The 25,582-nt window shown below is 37.3% G+C and overlaps 1 protein-coding gene across 1 annotated transcript in view; it reads left to right on the top strand.

Moving 5' to 3' along the window:
- Positions 1-25,582, top strand: part of TMEM131 (transmembrane protein 131) — a 239,272-nt gene that overhangs the window by 76,621 nt on the left and 137,069 nt on the right. Inside the window, exon 3 of the mRNA XM_058684342.1 lies at positions 17,436-17,476. Within this exon, the coding sequence (XP_058540325.1) occupies positions 17,436-17,476 (41 nt within the window). The remainder of the gene's footprint in view (positions 1-17,435; positions 17,477-25,582) is intronic.

The following is a 25,582-nucleotide window of genomic DNA, read 5'->3' as shown; positions in this document are numbered from 1 at the left end:
AAGGGCTAGTATCCAAAATCTATAAAGAGCTCACCAAACTCCACACCCGAAAAACAAATAACCCAGTGAAGAAATGGGCAGAAAACATGAATAGACACTTCTCTAGAGAAGACATCCGGATGGCCAACAGGCACATGAAAAGATGCTCAATGTCGCTCCTCATCAGGGAAATACAAATCAAGACCACACTCAGATATCACCTCACGCCAGTCAGAGTGGCCAAAATGAACAAATCAGGAGACTATAGATGCTGGAGAGGATGTGGAGAAACGGGAACCCTCTTGCACTGTTGGTGGGAATGCAAATTGGTGCAGCCACTCTGGAAAACAGTGTGGAGGTTCCTCAAAAAATTAAAAATAGACCTACCCTATGACCCAGCAATAGCACTGCTAGGAATTTACCCAAGGGGTACAGGAGTACTGATGCATAGGGGCACTTGTACCCCAATGTTTATAGCAGCACTCTCAGCAATAGCCAGATTATGGAAAGAGCCTAAATGTCCATCAACTGATGAATGGATAAAGAAATTGTGGTTTATATACACAGTGGAGTACTACGTGGCAATGAGAAAGAATGAAATATGGCCCTTTGTAGCAACATGGATGGAACTGGAGAGTGTGATGCTAAGTGAAATAAGCCATACAGAGAAAGACAGATACCATATGGTTTCACTCTTATGTGGATCCTGAGAAACTTAACAGAAACCAATGGGGGAGGGGAAGGGGGAAAAAAAAAAAGAGGTTAGAGTGGGAGAGAGCCAAAGCATAAGAGACTCTTAAACACTGAGAACAAACTGAGGGTTGATGGGGGGTGGGAAGGAGGGGTGGGTGGGTGATGGGTATTGAGGAGGGCACCTTTTGGGATGAGCACTGGGTGTTGTATGGGAACCAATTTGACAATAAACTTCATGTATTAAAAAAAAAAAAGAAAGTAAACTTGCATTGAGTTAAGTCAAAAAAATAAAATAAAGATTGGTGCAACAATAGACCATCAAAATATATGAAGCAAAAGTGACAGAAAGGAGAAATAATTTCAGATAATATCTGTAGACTTCAATATTCCACTCTCACAAGTGGCTAGAAAAACCAGACAGAAGATAAGGAAATAGAAGACTTAATACAATAAAACAAATAGATCTAATGCACATATATATACAACATTCTATCCAATAACAGAAGCACACACATTCTTTACAAGTGCACGTGGGACCTGTTTCAGGACAGATCATGAGGGGCCACCATTAGGTCTCAGTATCTTTTTTTTTAATTCAAGTACAGTTAATATACAGTGTTATATTAGTTTCAGGTAATACAATATAATGATTAAACAATCCCATACATTTTTCAGTGTGCATCAAAGAAAGTGTACTCTTGGGGCGCCTGGGTAGCTCAATCAGTTAAGTGTCCAACTTTTGGATCAGGTCATGATCTCGCAGTTTATGAGTTCAAGCCCTGTGTTGGGCTCTGTGCTGACAGCTCAGAGCCTGGAGCCTGCTTCTGATTCTGTGTCTTTCTCTCTGCCCCTCCCCCACTCACATGCTGTCTCTCTGTCTCTCACACAAATAAACAAACACTAAAAAAAACAAAAAAGAAAAGTACCCTCTTAATCCCCTTTTTCTATTTCACCCATCCCACCCACCCATCTCCCATCTGGCCACCAGTAGTGTTTTCTGTATTTAAGAATTTGGTTTTGTTTCTTTTGTTTGTTTGTTTTGTTTCTTAAGTCCCACATATCAGTGAAACCATGTGGTATTTATCTTTCTCAGTCTAACTCATTTCATTCAGCATTATAACCCTCTAGTCCATCCATTTTGTTGCAGATGGCAAGATTTCATTCTTTTTTATGGCTCAGTAATAGTCTATTGTATATACATACCACATCTTCTTTATTCATCTATCCATGGACACTTAGATTGCTTCCATATCTTGGCTCATGTAAATAATGCTGCATTGAGCATAGGGATAAGTATATCTTTTTGAATTTGTGTTTTCTTATTCTTTGGGTAAATACCCAGCAGTGGAATTACTGAATCATATGGTAATTCTATTGTTAATTTTTTGAGGATCCTCCATACTGTTTTTCATGGTGGCAGAGCTAATTTGTATTCCCACCAACAGTGCATGTACGTTCCTTTTTCCACATATGCTCACCAGCACTTGTTATTTCTTGTGGTTTTAATTTTAGCCATTTTAACAGGTGTAACATGATATCTCATTGTGGTTTTAATTTTCATTTCACTGATGATTAGTGATGTTGAGCATCTTTTCATGTGTCTGTTGGCCATCTGTATGTCTTTTTTTGGATAAATGTCTATTCAGGTCCTCTGCCCATTTTTAAATCAGATTTTGTTTTTTGTTTTTTTGGTGTTGTATAAATTCTTGATATGTTTTGGATGTTAACGCCTTATTGCATATATCATTTGCACATATCTTCTCTCATTCACTAGATTGCCTTTTCATTTTGTTGATGGTTTCCTTCACTGTGCAAAAGCTTTTTATTTTGGCGTAGTCCCAATAGTTTTGCTTTTGTTTCCCTTTCCTTAGGAGACAGACCTAGAAAAGTTTCCATGGCCAATGTCAAAGAAATTATTGTCTGTATTTTCTTCTAGGAGTTTTATAGTTTCTGGTATCAATTTAAGTCTTTAATCAATTTTGAGTTTATTTTTGTGTATGGCATAAGAAAGTGCTTCCATTTCATTCTTTTGCATGTAACTGTCCAGTTTTCCCAGCACCATTTATTGAAGACACCATCATTTTCCCATTGTGTATTCTTCCTTCTTTTGTTGTAGATTAATTGACAGTAAAATCACGAGTTTACTTCTGGATTTTCTATTCTGTTCCATTGATCTGTGTGTCCCGTGCGTGTGTGTGTGTGTGTGTGTGTGTGTGTGTGCGTGCACGCATGCTCACACATGCATGTGTGGCAGTACAACACTGATTTGATTAGTATAGCTTTGTAGTAGATCTTAAAATTTGGGATTGTGATACCACCAACTTTGTTCTTCTTTTTCAAGATTGCTTTGGCTATTCAGGGTCTCTTGTGTTCCCATACAAATGTTACTATTATTTGTCCTAATTCTGTGAAAAATGTTTTTGGTATTTGATAGGGATTGCATTAAATCTGTAGATTGCTTTGGGTAGTTCTTTGGGTATGTATGTATGTATGTATGTAGTATGGGATGGGTAGTAATTTTACAATATAAACTCTTCCAATCCGTGAACATGGAATATCTTTCCATTTGTTCATATCTTTAGCTTCTTTCATCAGTATTTTATAGTTTTCAGAGTACAGAACTTTTACCTCCTTGGTTAAGTTTATTTCTAAGTATTTTATTATTTGGAGTGCAATTGTAAATGGGATTATTATTTTTTTATTTCTCTTCCTGCCACTTCATTATTAGTATATAGAAATGCAATGTATATTAATTTTGTATCATGCAACTTCCATCAATTCATTAATCAGTTCTAGTAGGGTTTTGTTTTCGTTTTTATGAAGCCTTTAGGGTTTTCTGTATATAATATCATGTCATCTGCAAATAGTGAAAGTTTTACTTCTTCCTTACCAATTTGGATGTCTTTTGTTTCTTTTTCTTATTTGATTCCTGTGGCTAGGACTTACAGTAATATACTGAATAAAATAGGTAGAGTGGACATCCTTATCTTGTTCTTGACCTTACAAGAAAAGTCTCATTTTTTTACCATTATGATGTTAGTTATGGGTTCTTCTTATATGGCCTTAATTATGTTGAGGTATATACCCTCTACACCTACTTTGTTGAGAGTTTTTATTATGAATGGATGTTGTACTTTGTCAGATGCTTTTTTTGCATCTGTTGAGATGATCATATAAATATTGAACCACTCTTGTATCCCAGCAATAAATCCCACTTGAGTATGGTGAATGATTTTTTTTATGTATTGTTGAATTCGGTTTGCTAATATTTTAGCAAGCCCGGTTGAGGGTTTTTGTATCTATATTCATCACAGATAGTGGCCTGTAATTTTCCTTTTTTTGTAGTGTCTTTATCTGGGTTTGGTATCAGTGTGATGCTCGCCTTGTAGAATGAATTTGGAAGCTTTCCTACCTCTCCTAATTTTTGGAATAATTTGACAAGAATAGTTTAACCCTTCTTTAAATGTTTGGTAGAAATCACCTACTGATGAATCTTTGTGGTCCTGCCTGGACTTTTGTTTGTTGGGAGTTTTTTTAATACTAATTCAATTTCGTTGCTGGTAGTCAGTCCGTTCAAATTTTCTATTTCTTCCAGATTCAGTTTTGGAAACTTATGTTTCTAGAAATGTATCCATTTCTTCTAGGTTGCCCAATTTGTTGGCATATGGTTTTTCAAAATATTCTGTTGTAATCCTTTACATTTCTGTGGTTTCAGTTGTTATTTCTCCTCCTTCATTTCTTTTTTTTTTCTTTTTTAAAAGTTTATTTATATTGAGAGAAAGTGCGAATGGGGTGGGGCAGAAAGAGAGAGGGAGAGAGAGAATCCTAAGCAGGCTTTGTTTGAGCTGTCAGCACAGAGCCCAGTGCAGGTCTGGAACTAAAAAACCTCAAGATCACGACCTGAGCTGAAGTCAAGCCAGATGCTTAACCAACTGAGACACCTAGGTGCCCCACTCCTCCTTCATTTCTGAGTTTATTTACTTGACTCCTGTCTCTGTCTCTGTCTCTGTCTCTCTCTCATTCTCTCTCTCTCTCTTTTTTTTGGGTGAGTCTCGGTAAAGGTTTATCACTGATGTTTATCTTTTCAAAGAACCAACTCCTGGTTTCCTTGTTCTGTTCATTGTTTTTTAAGTCTCTTGTTTCATTTATTTCTTCTCTAATCTTCATTATTTCCTTCCTTCTGCTGGATTTTTTTCCCTCTTTTTCTAGCTCCTGTAGGTGTAGAGTTTTTAATTACTTGAGATTTTTCTTGCTTCTTAAGCTGGGGTTCTTTGCTGCATCCTAAAGATTTTGGACCATTGTGTTTTCATTTTCATTTATCTCCATGTATTTTTTTATTTCCTCTTTGATTTCTTGATTGAATCATTTATTGTATGTTACACATGAATATATAGCATGTTATTTACCCTCCATGTATTTGTGTTCTTTGCAGATATTTTTGTTGAGATTGATGTCTATTTTCATACTGTTGTGGTCAGAAAAGATGCATGGTATGATTTCAGTCTTTTTGAGTTTATTGAGGTTTGTTTGTGAACTAACATGTCATCTATCTGGGATAATGTTCCTTGTGCACTTAAAAAGAATGTGTATTCTGCTTGGGGATGTTCTGAATATATCTGTTAGGTTCTCTGGCCCAATATGTCATTCAAAGCCATTGCTTCCTTGTTGATTTTCTGTCTGGATGATCTGTTCACTTTTCTAAAGTCCCCTACTATTACTGTAATACTGTCAGTTTCTATATGTCTGTTAATAGTTGCTTCATATACTTAGGTACCCTCATATTTGGTGCATAAATATTTACATTTGTTATATTCTCTTGTTAAATTATTTTATTTATCATTATGTAGCGTCCTTCTTTTCTCTTGTTACGGTCTTTGTTTTAAAGTCCATTTTTTTTTTGTCAGGGAGCCCGGGTGGCTCAGTTGGTTAAGCGTCCAACTTCTGCTCAGGTCATGATCTTGCAGTGTGTGGGTTTCAAGCCCCACATCAGGCTCTGTGCTGACGATGTGGAGCCTGCTTGGGATTCTCTCTCTCCCTCTCTCTCTGCCCCTCCCCGACTTGTGCTTTCTCTCTCTCCAAATAAATAAACTTAAAAAAATTTAACGTCCCCTTTTTTTGTGATAAAAGTGTGCTACTCCAGCTTTCTTTCTGTTTCATTTTGCATAGTACATATTTTTCCATCCCTTGACTTTCAATCTGCATGTTTCGTTAGGTCTGAGATGAGTCTCCCTTAGGCTGTATATAGAAGGGTCTTGCTTTATTATCCATTCCATCACCCTGTGTCTTTTGATTGGATCATTCAGTGCATTCACATTCAGAGTAATTATCGATAGATATGGGATTGGGATTGCCATTTTGTCAACCATTTTATGGTTGTATTTGTAGTTCTCTGTTACTTTCTTCTCTTGCTATCTTCCTTTGTTGTTTGATGGCTTTCTTTAGTGATATGCTTGGATTCCTTTTTATTTTTGCATATCTATTACTGGCTTTTGATTTGTAGTTTCCATTAGGTTCATACATACATCTTATGCAGATAGCAGTCAATATTAAGTTGATGGTCACTTAGGTTTGAACTTATTTTAGAAACACTAAATTTTTATTCCTCCACACCCATGTTCTATGTATATGATGTCATTTTCTCCAACCTTTTATTTTGTGAATCCTTTGACTAACTTTTCTATATTTAACTGATTTCATTGTTTTTGTACTTTAATGTCTCTACTTTTTTTATAAGTGATAAATCTACTACTTTTATTATGTTTGCATTTACCTGTGAAATTTTTCCTTTCATAATTTGTTTCCTCCTGATTATGTACTTTTCTTTTCACTCAAGGAATTCCCTTTCATGTTTCTTGTCATGCTGGTTTAATGGTAAACTCCTTTAACTTTTGTTTGTCTAGGAACTCTTTCTCTCTCCTCCTATTCGGAATGATAGTTTTGCTGGGTAGGGTATTTTCAATTGCAGGCTTTTCCACTTTAGCACTTTTAATATATTATGCCACTCCCTTATGACCTGCAAAATTTCTACTGAAAAATCAACTGACAGCCTTATGGGGTTCCCCCTGTGTGTGACTGTTTTCTTTTCTCTTGCTGCTTTTAAAAGTCTCTTTATCACTACTTTTTGCCATTTTAATTACTATATACCTTGGTATGAACCTCCTTTGGTTGATTTTGTTGGGGACTCTCTGTCCCTCCTGAATCAGAATACCTGTTTGCTTCCCCAGATTCAGGAAGTTTTCAGCTATTATTTCTTCAAATAAAATTCTTGCCCCTTTCTCTGTCTTCTCCTCAGATCCCTATAATGCAAATGTTATTATGCTTAATGACATCACTGAATTCCCCTAACCTATTCTCATTTTTTACTCATCTTTTTTTCTTTTTGATCTTTCATCTTGTTTGCTTTCCATTACCTGTTGTCCAGTTCTCCGATCTGTTCTTCTGCCTCCTCTAAATATGCTGTTGATATCCTCTAGTGTATTTTTAATTTCAATTATTGAGTTCTTCATCTCTGATTGGTTCTTTTTTATATTTTCTCTCTGTAATGAGTTCTCACAGAGATCCTCCACCCTTATCTCAAATCTAGTAAGTATCTTTATGACCATTACTTTGAATTCTTTGTTGAGCATATTGCTTATCTCCATTTCATGTAACCCTTTTGATGTGTTTTTGTCTTGTTCTTTCATTTGGGACATATTCCTGTGTCCTCATTTTGTCTAACTCTGTGTTAATTTCTATGTATTAGGAAAAATCTACCCTATCTCCTGATGTTGAAAGTAGTGGCCTTGAGAAGAGTACCTGTGGTGCCCTGTAGTGCAATGACCCACGTTCACCAGAACCATACATTTCAGGGGTGTCCCCTATGTGGGTTGTGTGTGTCCTGCTGTTGTGGCTGAGCAGCATTTGTTTTCAGTCCAGTTAGCTGCTGTTGTCCACTTTACCTCTTTGGGGTACAGTTTGGTCCCTGTGCTGTTAAGGAGCCAGTCTGGGGCTGCCTTGCACTTGTAGTTAGGTGTTATCTAGTGGTCAGACCAGATGCCTGCCCTCCTCCAGTTTGCCTAGGCTACAGTTGCACGGAACTTCAGAGCTCTCTCTCTGTGGTGCCCCCCGAGAGGTTTTTATTGGTGGACAGGGCCAGCAGTCAGATCAGATGTCTACCCCCATTTCATCTGCCGGGGCTGTAGTCAGACTGGTGTGTGTGGTTATCTTCCCCTTTCCCCAGAGGAGGAGTTACTTTGGAGTGGTACTGGTCCCTGCCAGGACTGCTTGCAAGAAGTGACAGCAGGAGCCACTTGGGAGGGACTTCTACTGAGTGGGGCAGGTTGGACGGGGCAGATCTGCAGGAGAATGCTGGTGTGTGGTGTTGCCGTCTTAGCAAATAGGCTGTTTTCACTGGCTCCCACAAGTGTCTAGCTATGTGAGGGGGTGGGGGATGGTACCCACCAGATCTTTTGTTCTTAAGGAAGTCTCCTAAAGATTCCTCCCCCTCCAGCACATGTTCTGATTTTAGTAAATAAATCACCTTCACATACACCCCCAGGCACTTTTCAGACTGCTGCTTCTATGATGTACTTCCATGGATTTGTGTGTCATGTTGTCTCTTTAAAGGAAGGGACTCAGTTACCTAATGGCCTCTAGCTCTCCCAGACCTAGAGTTTGTAAAGTACCCAGAGTTAAGTTAAGCTCCACTGATTGTAAAACTTGCAAAGTTAAGGCCCATTGGTTTTCTAAGCCAGATGTTATGAGATCTCATCTTCTTAGGGTAGGTCCTCCTGTCTGGGGTGCATGGTGTATAGTTTGCTTCTATCATTACTCCCTGCTTGTTGTGTCCCTCCCTCCTGCTTGTGGTTAGACTCGCTAGGAGATTGATTCCCAACCATGTTTCTGCCCTTCCCACTCTTTTCAGTTGGCCTCTTCTCTGCAGTGAACTGTGGCAAGTCTGTTTTCCCAGCCCACATCATTTTCTGGGTTAGTTGCACTGATGTGGCTATTACCTAGGTGTGTCTGTGGGAAAGAGGTGAGCTTAGTTAGGATCCTCCTACTCTTCCCAGAAGTCTATTGAAGACTATTGAAGAACGCGCTTGAAGTGTTTATAAGATAGATATCATACAAAGTTTCTTCTCCAGCCACAAGATGAACAGAAGGAAAACTGAAAAATTCAGAAATTTGTGGAAATTACACAAGGAAGTTAGAAAATATAGATAGATAAATGAAAATGAAAATGCAGCACACCAGAAACTCGTGACACACTAAAAGCTGTGGTAAGAAGGAAATTTATAGCTGTAAACGCTTATGTTAAAAAACAAAAGGGGCACTTGGGTGGCTCAGTCATTTAAGCGTTCAACTCTTAATCTCAGCTCAGGTCTTGGTCTCAGGGTTTTGAGTTCTAGCCTTGCATTGGGCTCTGCACTGGACATGAAGCCTACCTAAAAAAATAAAAATAAAAACCCCAAACAATCTCAAATCAGTAACCTAACTTTATAATTTAAGGAATTAGAAAAATAAGAACAAACTAAACCCAAAGCTAGCAAAAGGAAGGAAGTAATAAAGATGAGAACAGAGATAAATGAACTAGAGAATAGGAAAAATAGGGAAAATAAATGAAACCAAAATTTGGTTCTGTGAAAATATCAACAAAATTGACAAAGTCTTACCTATGTGGATTAAGAATGAAAGAAGACCAAACTACTAAACTCAGAGATGAAATTGAGGATGTTACTATTGATTGTACAGAAATAAAAAGGATTATAGGAGAGTACCATGAGCAATTGTACACCACCAAATTGGGTAGCCTCAATTAAATGGACAAATTCTAAGAAACATACCAAGGTTAAATCATAAAGAAATTTTTAAAACTCTGAATAGACCTATAAAAAGTAAGAAGATTCAATCAGTAATCAAAAATCTCCCAAAGAAGAAAACCCTATACCTAATGGCTTCATTGGTGAATTCCACGAAACATTTGAAAAACTGCCAATCCTTCTCAAACTTTTCCAAAAAATTTAGGAGGAAGGGAACATTTCCTAACTCATTTTATGACACCAGCATTACTCTGATACCAAAGCCAGTGCACTACAAGAAAGGAAAAGTACGGATCAATATCCTATATGAATATTGATACAAAGTCCTCAACAAAAGATTAGCAAACTGAATGTAGAAGCATATTAAAAGGATTATATACCATGTCAAAGCATGGAAGCAACTCAAGGGTCCGTTGAAAGATATATAGATAAACAAAATGAAGTTTACAATAGACCACTTTTTACATACAGTAGAACACTACTTTAAACAAGTAGGAAAGGTCAACATATGGTACAACATGGATGAACCTTCAGGACATACACTAAGTGAAATAAGTCAGTTACAAAAAGATAAATCCTGCATGGTTCTACTTATATGAAGTACTTAGACTAGTCAAAATATAAACACAGAAAGTAGCATGATGCTTGCCAGGGCTGGAAGGAGGAGGGAATGGAAAGTTGTTTTATTGGGTATAGAGTTTCAGCTTTCCAAGATGAAAGGAGTTTTAGAGATACATGGTAGTAACGTCACACACTATGAATAATACCACTGAACTGTTATACTGTTAAAAATAGTTAAGATGGTTAAGTTTTACATTATGTGTATTTTACTATAATAATAAAAGGGAAAAGCAAAAAACTGGTGGCAGGCTAGATTTGGCTTGTGGACTGTAAGATTATCAGCCTCTGTTCTAAATTTTCTTGGGAATGGCCTTACTCTTTTCTTAAGATAAAGGGAGAAGGATCTGTGATTTGGATGTATACAGAATTATAAAAGTACTCATCTTTTTTTGTAAAGTAGTTCTTTTATAAAAGAAATATATTCTTGTAGAAAATATGGAAGATTTGGAAAAATAATAAATAACTACAGGTAATATTTACTGGATATTGTGGAGTGCCAGGCACTCTTTTAAATTCTTAAATACATGAGTTAGTCATTAATTTTATGATCATTTACCAGGAGGCATATTAAAGTATAGAGAGTTTAAGTAACTTAACCCAGTAAGTGCCTTGTAAGTGGTAAAGCTAGAATTCAAAACGAAGCTTTTGGACTCTAAAGCCTACATTCTGAACCACCATGCTCTAGAGTGGGGCTTGGGGTGTTATGCTTGTATCCCAGTACCAAATGTAATATAAGTTAATACTTTGATTTGTTTCCTTTCTATGATTTTCACTGCAAACATAGCTATGGTTTCTCATTTTACAATATAAACAACTAACGTTATGCCCAGAGCAGCTGTTTCTCATCATGTCAAGTCAGTTACCTGTTGCTGGAGGTGGGGACATGCATGGGACACAGGAAGGCCTTCATCAGAGGCTAACATCTGTGCAGCTCTTCACAGTTGACAGAAAGTCTCCTGACAGATTTCCCATGGTTGCTTGGCTAGGGCAAGCAGAGCTGCTTCTTTGTGTTTTTTTACTTCAAATTCTAAGTCTTCTCAGAACTCTCTGCTCTCCATCTCATGCCCATTTTTGACTCTGTACTCTCTTCACATTACCATTTCCTACCTTCTGTTTTAAAAATAAATGGTACAAAAGAAGTTGAATAACTGGCTCAGAAATAGCCTTAAAAACTAGGATCAAAGAACACTAAAAAATATTTATATAGTATTAAATATACAGACAGCCCTCATACCCTGTATACAGAAATTAGCTCAAAACTGATTGTAGATTTAAATATAAAACATAAAACTATAAAACCTTTAGGAAAAAAAATTGGAGAAAAGTTTCAGGATATAGGGCTATGCAGAGTTCTTGACACCAAAGACACCAAAGTACAATCCGTAAAGGAAAAGCTGATAAATTAAAAGCTTGCTCTGCAAAAGGCCACGTGAAGAAATTAAAAGCCAGACTATAGGCTAAGAAAATACTTGCAAACCATGTATCTGATAAAGGACCTCATTTTTAGAATATATAAGGAACTCTCAAAATTCAATAAAAAAAAAATCCAGTTGGACTCAGCAAAGGATATGACCACACATTTTACTGAAAAGAACATACAGATGGCAAAGAAGACACTGAAAGGTGTTTGACCACATTGCCCACCCAGAAAATATAAATTAAACACAGAGAGGGAGGGGTGCCTGGGTGGCTCAGTCGGTTAAGAGTCCAACTTTGGCTCAGGTCATGATTTCATGGTTTGTGAGCTCGAGCCCCACATCGGGCTCTGTGCTGATAGCTCAGAGTCTGGAGCCTGCTTTGGATCTTGTGTTTCCCGCTCTCTCTGCCCCTCCCCTGCTTGTGTTCATTCTCTCTCTCTCTCTCTCTCTCTCTCTCAAAAATAAAAATAAACATTAAAAAAAAAAGAGGGAGGCAAGTTATAAGAGACTCTTAAATACAGAGAACAAACTGAGGGTTGCTGGAAGGAAGGTAGTAGAGGGATGGGTTAAATAGGGTGATGGGCATTAAGGAGGGCACTTGTTGGGATGAGCACTGGGTGTTATATGTAAATGATGAATCCCTAAATTCTTCTCCTAAAACCAATACTATCCTATATGTTAACTAACTTGAAACTGAACACACACACACACACACACACACACACACACACACACACACGCACACACGCACACAAAACCAGTAACACTGGAAGCTGAAACAGTATGGAGAAATGATGTAAAAATTCTGATAGAAATGATTTTGAATCTCAAATTATATACCCAACTGCTGTCATTCAAGCGTGAGAGTGGAATAAATATTTTCTGACACAAAAAGCATAAAAAAAACCCACAAACTCAACAAATCTTTTCATTGTAAGATTATTAATATTGTAACCCTTCTCTGTGTGCTTTTTTCCCTTTTCCCATTTTTGGGGTATAGGGACATTTACCCTATTTTTGCCCATTGTTTGTCAACATTTCTGCATCATTTTGTATTAGGTATTTACAGTTTACAGTTGGGCTTTGGTTTTCTAACACAATCCTTTTGTCTTTTTTAACTAGATGAGTTTATCTCCTTTAATCATACTGTATATGTGTTTACTGCATCCAATTTTTATGTTTCCTTTTTTGTTTTTTTTCTCTCTCTTGATTTAGGGGCTTAACTTTCAGATATACATTTAAATTATGTTTAACCTATTATTTCTCAAATTATTTCAAAAACAAAATAGTGTCTATTGTGATTTTTTACTTTCTCTCAATACTTAGGGTGTTTTGTTGGCATGTACTGAGATTTTTATTCTTTATTATAATTAAATGATTTTTCTATTTTGTGGCTTATACTTCAAAAACAACATTTACTTTCTGCTTTTCTAATCTTATTTCCACAGTTCCTTTACCGTGACCATCTGCCTATCTTTCACAAGACAGCTTCCTCATTTGCAATTCTTCATGAGTAATCTTGTTGGCCAGATTGTCTTCATGAAGATTTTTCCCCCTTAAGAAAGTGTACATGGGTGATAAACTTTCCGAGTTCCCTTTCGGTCAACTTCACATGAGAACCACAGAGTTTTGCATGTTCTAGAATTCTTAGGTTACGTTCTTTATTAAGGTATGAATGACAGACAATAACCTGTACATATTTAAAATGTACAGTTTGAAGAGTTTGAATATTTATACGCTTGTGAAACCATCCCTGCAATCAAGATAATGAACCTATCCATCACACCCAAAAGTTTACTTGTATCCCTTGGTAATCTGTCCATCCTTACCTCTGTCTCTAGGCAATCACTGATCTGCTGTCACTATCAATTTATATTGTAAACTATTTTATATAAATGCACTCACACAGAATGTACTTTGGGGGGGGTACTCAGACTCCACATAATTGTTTTGAGATTCATCCATGTTGTGTGTATCATCAGTTTATTCTTTTTTTTCCTCAAATGTTACTTTCTGCTCTTTTAAAAATAATATATTTATTGTAAAACAATAAATGTTTAAGAAAAAAGGTTCCCAGTCTTTACTTTATTCTTTTTATTGCTGAGTAGTATTCCGTTGTATAGATATACCACACTTCATTTATCCATTCACCTGTTGATGGAAATTTGGATTATACCAGTATTGACCTGCTATCAACATGCTATAAACATAAAGCTGCTGTAACCATTCATGTATAAGTGTTTTTCTTGTGTTTCTCTTGGGCAAATATCTAGGAGTTGAGTGGCATCATCATATGTTTAACTTCGTAAAAAATTGGCCAAACTTCGGGGCATCTGGGTGGCGCAGTCGGTTAAGTGTCTGGCTTTGGCTCAGATCTGATCTCACTGTTCATGAGTATGAGCCCCGCATTCAGGCTCTGTGCTGACAGCTCAGAGCCTGGAGTCTGCTTTGGATTCTGTCTCCCTCTCTCTCTGCTCCTCCTCCTGCTCACACTTTGTGTGTGTGTATGTCTCTCTCTCTCTCTCTCAAAAATAAATAAACGTTAAAAAAAAATTTTTTTTTAATCGCCAAGCTTCTTCTAGAGTGGTGGTTTTATTTTACATTCTCACTGGCAGTGTAAGGAAATTCTAGTTGTTTCACATTCTCACCAACTCTTGTTACATTTTCAGTTTTGGACATTGTAATAGGTGTATAGTATATCATTACGATTTAAATTTCCTTAATAACATACTGAGCTTTTCCTTAATAACATACTGAGCTTTTCCTTAATAACATACTGAGCATCTTTTCATGCACTTAACTGACATTTGTATAATTGCTTATTTTTAAAAATTGTGTGGCTTTTATTATTCAGATTCACAAGTTCTTTATATGTTTATTATACAAGTCTTTCATCAAATATGTGATTTGCAAATATTTTCTCTCAGCATATGGTTTGCCTTTTCATTTTCATAACAATGTCATTTGGTGAGCATCTTAAAACTTTTGATGAAGTTCAGTATATCAGTTTTTTCCTTTTACAGTTAGTGTCTTTTTGTCCTGTTCATGAAATCTTTATTTCCAAGATTGCAAAGATAATCTCCTGTGTTTTCTTGTTGAAGCTGTATGATTTTAATTTTTATGCTTAGATCTATGATCTGTATAAATGTAATTGAATACATGGTATAACATAAGGATAAAGGCTTATTTTCCCTTACATAAGTTTGTCCAGTTGTTCCAGCACCATTTGCTAAAAAGATACATGTTTCTCCATTGAACTGCATTGATGCCTTTGTTGAAAATCAAATGTCTATAAATCTATGAGTTCATTTTTGGCCTTTCTCCAGTTCCATTGATCTATTTGTGTATCTTTATGGCAGTACCACAATGTCTTCATTACTATAGCTTTTTTTTAAATTGTAGCAAAATATGCATAACATAAAAATTATAATTTTAACTATTTTAATTGTGTAGTTCAGTGATACTGAGTACATTCATATTTGATTTTGTATCACTACCATCCTGCTCCAGAACTTTTTCATCATCCCGAACCTTAACTACTCTGTACTCAATAAACAGTAACTCCTCATTCCCTTCACCCTAACTCTTGACAACCACCATTCTACTTTCTATCTCTATTTGACTTCTCTAAGTACCTCATATAAATAGGATCATGTAGTATTTGTCCTTTTGTGACTGATTTATTTAACTTAGCGTAAGTGTTGACTTTGTCTTCGAGGTTCATCCATGTCGTAGCATATGTCAGAATTTCCTTCGTTTTTCTTAAGACTGAATAATGTTCTATTGTACATATAAACCACATTTTGTCCGTTTATCCATTGATAGATACTTGGATTTCTTCCAACTTTATTGTGGACAATGCTGCTATATACATGGATGTCCACATATTTGTTTGATTCCCTGCTTTCTGCTTTCAGTTCTTTGGGGTATATGCCCAGAAGTGGCATTGCTGGATCATGTGGTAATTCTGTTTAATTTTTTGAGGAACCACCGTACCATTTTCCATCGCAACACCACATTTTACATTCCCATTAGTAGTGCATAGGGTACTGATATCTCTACAGCCTTACCAGCATCTGTTATTTTCTGGTTTTTTGATAGTAGCTATCCTGACGAGAGTGAAGTGGTATCTTATTGTAGTTTTGGTTTGCATTTCCTTAATGATTAGTGATGTTGAGCATCTTTTCATGGGCCTGTTAGCCATTTGTATATGTTCTTTGGGGAAAGGTCTATCAAGTTGTCCACCATTTTTTAATCATGTTTGTTTGTTTGCTGTTCATCAGTAGTAGCAAAGTTGAATTGTAATGGTTCTTTATGTATTTGTATATTAACCCTTTACCAGATATGTGATTTGCTCCCATCATTAAAATCTTCATAACGAAAAGTTAAACATACATAAAGTTTACTTATTTGAGAGAGAGTGTGTGCACAAGTGGGGGAGGGGCAGAGAGAGAGGGAGAGAGAGAAAATGCCAAGGAGGATCCGTGCTGTCAATGCAGAGCCCAACACGGAGCTCGATCTCATGAACCATGAAATCAGGAGTTGGATGCTTAACTAATTGAGCCAGCCAGGCATCCTGAAAAGTTAGACATATTTTTAAGCACAGGAGATAGAAGAGATGAGAATGAATTACCTACTGCTGCAACGGTTATTAACATTTTGCCATATTTCCTTTATTATACACACATACTTCCATGCACATGCAAGTCATAATCCTGAAACAATTTAAAGAAAATTACAGAATTTAAAGAAAATTACAGACATCCTGACACTTCACCTGCACCTGAGCTTTCACTTTCAAACAATAAAGACGTTTTCCCACATCTACCATATTTCCCCTGTATTCATTTTTCAAAATACCATTTCAAAAGAATACGTATTAATGGGGAAAATAACACCACAATTCTACTGCTTTTTCTAGTTATGACATAGAAGCTAACTCCTTTTGGAATAAGTTCACTGACAGTATTCCTTAGGATTTTGGCATTTTCTCACATATCATTATTAAGAACCTATCTTCATCAATTGCCTACCAACTTCTTGCTTTCTCTCTTGTCTTCCCCTTTATCCTCTCTACACTGCAGCCAGAATAGTATCTTTAAAACTTAAATCAGACCATGTCTGTCTCTGTCTCTCTTACTCCGACAGACCCCTTGTACTGCATTTAGGATAGAACATGTTCCAAATTTACCATGACTTCTTACCAGGACACAGCATGGTCTGACCCCTGCCCAGCCCAGCTCCATCCAATTTGACCTACTATCTGTTTCTTCAACATCCAGGCTCTTTCCTCAAGTAGGACTTCTGTGCATGTTGTTTTCTCCACTACCACACAGCCCTGCTTCCACACACAGCTCTTTTTTACACTTTATCACATTTAACATAAATATGATCTCTTCACACAGGCCTTTCCTCATGACATACTGAAGCACATCACCTATTTGTGCTCTTTCACAACAACCTTTCCAATATTTTCCTAGTTCTTTCATATTTATTTAGTTTTAAAAGACTGTCTCCTCCTACCTCTGCCCCCACAACCTTCAGTTCCCTGATGGCAGGAACCGTGATGCCCCAGCACCCATGACATAGCTGGTAAGCAGAGAGCAGTGAGAGGCACAAGTAACCTCACAAAGTGATTATAGACAGGGCTTTTTTCACAGGATATATTGGTTGGGCAAGCTTTTAAAAATCAATCACATTACATTGTATTATTTCCATGTGTGTTTAAAATCTAATCCCAAATTATTCTCTCATTTGAATTACATAATGTGACAAATCATTTCATATGATTTAGGGATCAGGTTTAACCTGGAAATCTGAGTGAGTATAAGATCAAAGTTGAAACTACAGTATATTTTGGATGTTCTCTATGTCTGTAATATAAAGATTTGTTTTCAGTATTGTCATGGTTTTCTTCCTTTTACAGACTGAGACAACACTTGGACTCAGTTCGTATCAACAGAAAAGGTAAGGAAGGAATATATATATATATATATATATATATATATATATATATATATTATAATGTATAAAATGTTATGTATTTGATAAGATAATAACATAACTTCAGTTCTTTTTGGGGGATTCCAGCAATGCTGTCCTTCTCTTGCACCAACTTTTTTGGTGAAGAAGGAAAAGCAACTTATAAATCACATTATATCATGTTATTTCAAGTACTGTGTATGGCAAACCAGGTTTAAATCTGGATTTGCAGGTGATATACTGCGTAGCCTTTCTCTTCCTTGTATACGAAACGGTGTTACCCTCAGTGAGGGGTGAAACGCCCCCTTGCTTCTTAGAGGATCAGCTTTGTAAGTCCCTGGTGACTTCTTGTGGCTATTGCTGCCTTTCATGGACCGACCCTTGCTACCCTCAGTTGTTACAGGGTGTCCGCCTGCAGGCCCCCGGAGGAGGAACTCAGAGCAGTGAAACTCAGTCTTGTGACTGAAAGAGAACACTTTTGAACCCAGTTCCTCTATGATAACAAACAAGGGAGTTATTTTACCCTAAGGTTTTATGAAAATATGTACATGCTTGTGAATTTGAAGATGTCTTCCTCACATCTGAATTCTTTGGTCTTTTGGTAGCTTTTCACATCTGTTAGACAATGTAAAAGAAAGTTACTATCCTCATAACCTTTCCAGGCCAGAGGTTCTGCACCTGGTTTTTAAAGGACAACGTGAGCTATCTGTGAATTAGATAACCTTGAATGTCCTTAGGGCTAGTGAAGTGCAGATTGCATCAGCAAAGAACTTTATTTTGAGAGAGATATAGCACATATTAAGACTATATAAGTTTAACTTCATAAATACCAAAATGAAGCTCCTTCAGTATTCACTGGTTTTGTTCTTTTCACTCTTTCATATCTGCAATAACGTGGCCCTATTTCCCCATTTTTGTCCATCTCCCTAATTTTATATATGCCCTGTTGGGACGGGCTCTACCCATGAACCCTGACCAAAGGATACACCCACTGCCTACAGTAAGATGTAGACTTCTCTGCTCTTATGATTATATAGCATAATGCCACTCTTCCATCCCTCTACCCCTTCCCAAATATTTTTGGCACAAGGATGGATTGTTTCTGGACTACTTCATATCTAGCCTGATGCTAGACTTGGCTGGGCTATCTAAGAACCTAGACTCTGACTCATTTAGAGCTAAACTGGTGGGAAGAAAAGCATGCCTGTTATCTTAGGCTTCTTCCATGATACTTTATTGCAGCAGTTAGGAAATTAGCTATGAAACTATATTGGCTACATTTATGAAGATGATGTTATTCATCCATGATCAAGATTTGGCTTTAAGGTATTTTCTTAATATAATGAAGAATTTACATCAATACATAATTATATTCTGATCTCATGTTCCACTTACCTATGATCTACATCTGCCTAACAAACTACCCAAACTTACTAGCGTAAAGCAATCATATTATTATGCTGTCAGACTCTGTAAAGAGTTGAGACAGAAGGAACACAGCAAAGATAGCTTGTCTCTGCTCCATGATGACTGGGGCCTCTGCTGGGGAGACTCCAGAGCTAGAGGCCTGTTCACTTGCATAATGATGCTAGCTTGTTGCCTGGGACCTCAGCTGGGCTGTCACCTAGAATGCCTACATGTGGGCCCTTCTGCCTGGTCTTTTCACAAAGGCTTGTTTGGGCTCCCTCACAGGATTATAACTGGATTTCAAAAGAGAACATCCCACAGAGAACCCACTTTTGTTTTTTCAACCTGCCTTCTGAAGTCATAGTGTTACCTCTGTCAGATGCTGTTGTTCAGTCATTTAGGTGGTTATTGATTCAAGACATGGCGGAAGTAGAGAGACATGGGGGTGAGGGATAAGGTGAGGGGAATGACCCCCCACTTATCTATAGCAGGAATATCAGATGATTTGCAGACATGTTTTAAAACTGTCACACTTTTGTTTTGTTTTGTTTTGTTTTGTTTTGACCAAGATCATGAACTGGATAAACACTTGATTCAAACTGGTATGCATACCCTATGGGTTTGAAACTAGATTAGGTACTAAACATATGTTTTAGTTCAGACTGCTGTAACAAAATACCACATAGACTGAGTGGCTTAAACAACTTTTATTTCTCACAGTTTTGGAGGCCTGGAAGTCCAAGATCAAGATGCCAGCAGGTTTGGTTCCCTAGTGAGGGCTCTATTCTTGGCTTACAAGATGGCTACTGTCTCTCTTTATCCTCAGATGGCAAAGAGAGAGAATGGAAGCAGGCTCTCTGGTGTCATTTGTTTTGAAGGCACTAATGCCATCATGAGGGCCTCACTTTTGTGGCCTTCTCTGAACGAAATACCTCTCAAGATTTTCATATTGGAGGTTAGGGCTTCAGCATATGAATTGGAGTGGGGGGTACCAATTCAGTCCATAACAACATACAGGTCTAAATTTATATTTTGAGCCTCATATCAACTAACTAAAAACTAAACTGAAGAACAGGGTTTATGAATCACGCTTAATAAGTCATTTTAAAACATTTGTGACATGGAAAAGCAAGTAGTCTCCATACATACCAGGCATGTGATGATTAGAACATAGCTTCCACATTGAAGGGATTTAGCCATTTTTTTAAATATGTGACTTAGTGCTGCACAAATTAAACACTGCCAGAGCTCTCTATAAGTAAGAATAACTTTAATGAACATGCATATGTAAAATAAAATGTGAATGAAAATACAAAATTGTGCAGTTGTAGAACAGATGTTGTAAATAAAATGTATAGTTGTAGAACAACAGAAATTGTGATTTGTTTTCAGTTTAAAAACTATTCTATAAAAGTGCCAGCATTTGGGTTTGAAAACTTGAGTAAAATGAAAGTTATCATATGATTAAATATTCTAAGTACAGAAGACCCTATTAGATGGTCTTCTTGAGCCCCTCGTTTAACAGACGAGGCAGCTGAGACCCTTAGAACCGAAGGATATGCTGATGGTTAAAGTGGCAGAGTTTCATTAAAATTCATCATCTTGCCAGCCCCATGTTGCATTCACTCTCTTTGCATAGCAAGTATGGAATCCTTCAGTATTCCCTGGATTTTCTTTTTTATTTTATTTTATTTTTTTTTCAACGTTTTTTATTTATTTTTGGGACAGAGAGAGACAGAGCATGAACGGGGGAGGGGCAGAGAGAGAGGGAGACACAGAATCGGAAACAGGCTCCAGGCTCTGAGCCATCGGCCCAGAGCCTGACGCGGGGCTCGAACTCACGGACCGCAAGATCGTGACCTGGCTGAAGTCGGACGCTTAACCGACTGCGCCACCCAGGCGCCCCCTGGATTTTCTTTTTTAGCCAGTATTCATTCCTGGGAGTTTCTGAAAGTATCTGCTCAGTGCAGGGACTATGCACACAGCCCCTGCCTGCAGGCATCTTGAAGGGCACTGAAGACACCCGTTCTGATGAGGTCATAAAGCATAGGTGTTGAAGTGACAAAACACAGCCTACTTTGTGGAAGAAAGCAGCACGCTTGAGAAGGATGTTTATAATGGGTTTAATTGCAGGGATCAAGGTACATAAGGTACACGCATGTGCCTCACTTGCATCATCAGGCCCAGGTCATAGCTGAGGTCATAGCTTCTGACTCCAGAGTCTTGTCTCCATCTCTGGAGTGTGCCACGTCCACCATTCTCTCCTCAGGGACATGGTTAGTGTCCACTGAGCTTTAGAGATTGCTGGGAGGGACCCTTTGTCTTTTGACCTTCTGTAGTCATTTCTGCATCAATTTCTCACTTTTTCTCTTCCCCAGTTTTACAATCCACATGCTACCTGCTCTCTGGCTTTTTCAGTAAGCCAGTAGATTCAGCCCCATCCTTTCCCACGTTGCTTGTACATGATCTCTTGAGTCAAAACTCTCATTCTGTAAGTGGAATTTAACCTGCCCCAGGGAAATTTGTATCATGAAAAGATCAGCTAATCAAATGATTCTGTAGCTAGTGCATTGTATGGCAGGCAGTACAACAGTAGATGCTAGCCTCTGGCCACCATTTCTTCCTCTCCTGCCTCTTCTCCCTCCTCTCCCTCACCACACACCATTATCATCTGCATTAGTTTTGGGGGGCAGGCTTGGCTCCAAGGGCTTTCTGGGAATGAAAGGGAATGAACTACTGCTTTCACGACCACAGGATTGTGGGAAGTAAAACCACGGAAAACAGAATTTTCCAGAATACTCTTTTTTTCTATTCCTCTCCTATGTTCCAGCTCATGCTTTCTAATTTGTTTTAATACAGTTATCAATTACATAATAATACTTTGTTTAAAAGTGAAAGCATGTGCTGCCTTTATGATATGATGGTGGAGAATGTGCATATAGTGTTCCATCAGTGTTTATTTGAGTTGAACACCACAATATTATAACGAGTACCAGTAATGATTTAATATTTTGCGACATGAGGCCATCCTTTATGGATGACTTTTCCTAGGATTGTGGAGCCCTGTGGTGGAAGATTAGGCATCAGAAGTCCTGAGTTCTCTGTTTACCGGCTGTGTGACCTTGAAAACAACTGTCTAACTGCTCTGAGCATGACTTTCATTTGTAAACTGGGGAAGATTCTTTCTTGGCCTGATATATATATGATATAAGGTTATGCATTATTTGTTGTGAGGATCAAATGAAAATATTTGCTTGGGTAACAGTAGTTTATAAACTTTAAAATGTTATATGAATACAAGTTGTGGGTATTTGATAATTTGCTCAGTCATTCAGCAAACATTTGCTGGGATCCTTGCGTATGCTAGGCTTTGTTATAAGAACTGGTGACTCGGTAATTGTATCTGTTATCTATGGCCGTGTAGTATAATAAACTACCCCCAAACCTGGCAGCTTCAAACAGCAGACATGATTTATCTTTTTGCTTCTGGGAGTGAAGAATTTTGGAGCATCTTAGCAAAGTAGTTGTGGCTCAGGATCCTTCCTGACATGGCAATCAAAGTATCAACCAAAGCTGTAAGTCATCTGAAGGCCTGGGAGTGCTACATCCTCTTCAGGATGGTTCATTCATAGAACTCTTGCAAAAGGCCTTAGTTTTTGCTGGCTGTTGGCAGGAGGCCTTAGTTCTTCACCGTGTCGAACCCTCCATAGGCTTGCTTAAGTGTTGCTGCATCATGACAGCTGGTGACCCCAGAACAGGTGATGCAAGAGAAACAAGGAGGAAGCCACAGTGTCTTTTGTAATTGAGTCTTGGAGTCACACTATCACTTCTGCCATATTCCATTCATAAGAGGTTACCTCCAAGGCCAGGGGAGTTATCAGAGAATCTTTGCACGTATTTTAAATCTGCTACAGGGGCGCCTGGGTGGCGCAGTCGGTTAAGCGTCCGACTTCAGCCAGGTCACGATCTCGCGGTCCGTGAGTTCGAGCCCCGCGTCAGGCTCTGGGCTGATGGCTCGGAGCCTGGAGCCTGTTTCCGATTCTGTGTCTCCCTCTCTCTCTGCCCCTCCCCCGTTCATGCTCTGTCTCTCTCTGTCCCAAAAATAAATAAAAAAACGTTGGAAAAAAAAAAAAAAAAAAAAGAAAGAAAAAATAGAAACAGACCTAGAAATGACAGAGATGATGGAAGTAGCATACAGGGAATTTAGTACATCTATTATATGTGTTCAGTGATTTAAAGGAAAACATGAGAATAACGAAAAATGGACATTATGAAAAAATAAATGGAACCTCTGGAGCTGAAAAATACAGTTTCTGAAGTAGAAAATTTCACTTACAGCAACATAGATGACATTAAAAAAAGAAAAAGTGAAATTGAAGACGTAGTGATGGAAACAACCCAAACTGAAGCACAGGAAGAAAAAATTACTGGAAAAAGAATAAACAAACCCCTGGTGACCTGTGATACCATGGCAAGCAATTTAACACACATATAGTTGAGTTCCAAGGAATGGCGGGGGGGGGGGGCGGGGAAGGCTGTTGAAGAACTTCAGTAAACCCAATGCAAAAGTAACAAAGAAAACCACACCAAGTCGTATAGTATTCATATTGCTGAAAGCCAATGATAAATTGAAAGGCAGCCAGAAATAAATAAATTACATGTAGGGATACTAAAGAGAAGAATGACTGGTGCCTTGTCATCAAAGACAGTACGAACCCAAAATCAACAAAATGGCATCTTAAAAATATCAAAAGAAAAAATTGTCAACCCCCAAGATATTATATCCAGCAGAATTATCCTCCACAAATACATTTCCAGACAAAAGCTGAGAACATGTGCAGCCAGCAGACTGTCACTATAAGAAGTGTTAGGGAAGTTCTTTACATTCTGAAGCTAGTAACCATTACAGGTGAAAACACAGCTCTAAGCACAATAATGAAGATCACCAAAAAAGGTGAAAATATGTGGATAAATATAAAAGACATTTTTTTCTCATTAAAGATTGTTTTGAGATAACTGACTTTTAAAAACAAAAGTAATTACAGTGTTTTATGGGATTGATAGCTTGTATATGTTACACGTATGATGACAGTACAAAGGGCAAGGGAGGGGTAATTGAGTTGTAAAGCTCTTACATATGTAAAGTAGTATAATATTATTTGGAGTTAGACTGTGATAAGATGAAGCAAATACTAGAAGATATATTAAAATCATTTGAAAAGAAAAACAACCCAAAGAGATCTAGCTAATAAAGCGGTCATGGAGACAGAGTGGAATACTAAAAGAATACTTGATCTAAAAGAAGGCAGATGAAGAAGACAAAAAGAATAAAAAGCAGATGGAAAAAAGTGAAAGCAAATAGCAAGATGGTAGCCTTAAATCAAGTATATCAAAAATAATAATAAATGTGAATGGTTTCAATACCAGTTTTCAGACTCTATTAAAAAATAAAGATCCAAGTATATGCCGTCTATAAGAAATGTACTTTATTTTTCAAATTATATTTAATTTTTTACCTTCTGTTTTGCAGTGATTTTAGTTATTTTTTAAACATTTTTTAGTTTATTTATTTTGAGGTGGGGAGGGGCAGAGAGAGAGGGAAAGAGAAAATCCCAAGCAAGCTCCATGCTGTCAGCACAGAGTCCAGTGTGGGGCTCCATTCCACGAACTGTGAGATCATGACCTGAGCCAAAATCAAAGAGTCAGATGCTTAACTGACTGAGCCACCCCAGGTACCCCAGCAGTAATTTTAGTTTAGGGAAAAGATGCAAAAATAGTACAAAGGATTCCTATATACCCTTGACCTAGATTCCCACTTTATTTAATATTTTACATATGCCTTATTCACAATCTGCCTCTCTACCTCTTCTCTCCTTCCTTTTTCTTCCTTCCCTTCCCCTGTTTGTCCTATGTATACATGTAATGTATATGTAAGCATTTTTTTTTAATTTTCTGAGAATCAGATATAGATGTTGCTCCTTTACTCCTAAAAACGTCAGTGTATAGTTCTTGTAAAGAGGGATATTATCTTATAAAACCAAAGTATACATATCAAAATCAGTATATTAACACTAACACACATAGTATTTTTTAATCTGTAGACTTTGTCAGTTGTCCCATTATTGGGACAATTTTTATTTTAAAAAGAAGATAAATTTTGATCCAAGCCTCAAGTCCATATCGGTCATATTTAATTTTCATGTCTATTTAGTCTCAACTTTAATGTGCAACAATTGATTTGTCTCTTTATGTCCTTGACATTTTTTTTTTAAGTAGTGGCCATTTTATAAGTAGTGGCCACCATCCTAGTTTGGGTTTTCTCATGTTTCATTTCAGATTATGTGTTTTTGGCAGGAATATCACTTAAATTTGTGTCCTGCCCAGTCCATCTGATTATCAGCAGGTACATGATGTCTCTTTGTTCGATTTTTCTTTTGTAATTTATAAATACCTCTCCAAAAAGTACCTTGAGACCATGTAAATATGCTGTTTGGCATCAAACTCTTACTAGTTACAGCATTCACTGGTGATTCTTGCCTGGAAATTACTGCTCTGGTGATTTTTTTTTTTTAATTTTATCATTCTTTCTGTGTTTATTAGTTGACAAACTAGTGCAAGGAAGATGTAAAGGTCAAACTTCATTTTTGCAGGTGTAGATATCCAGTTATTTCACCACCATTTTTT

The sequence above is a fragment of the Neofelis nebulosa genome, chromosome 9, assembly GCF_028018385.1.
Source record: "Neofelis nebulosa isolate mNeoNeb1 chromosome 9, mNeoNeb1.pri, whole genome shotgun sequence".
In the NCBI taxonomy this organism is placed as follows: domain Eukaryota; kingdom Metazoa; phylum Chordata; class Mammalia; order Carnivora; family Felidae; genus Neofelis; species Neofelis nebulosa.
Note: the sequence above shows the minus strand (reverse complement) of the source record. Positions and strands in the feature narration are given on the sequence as shown.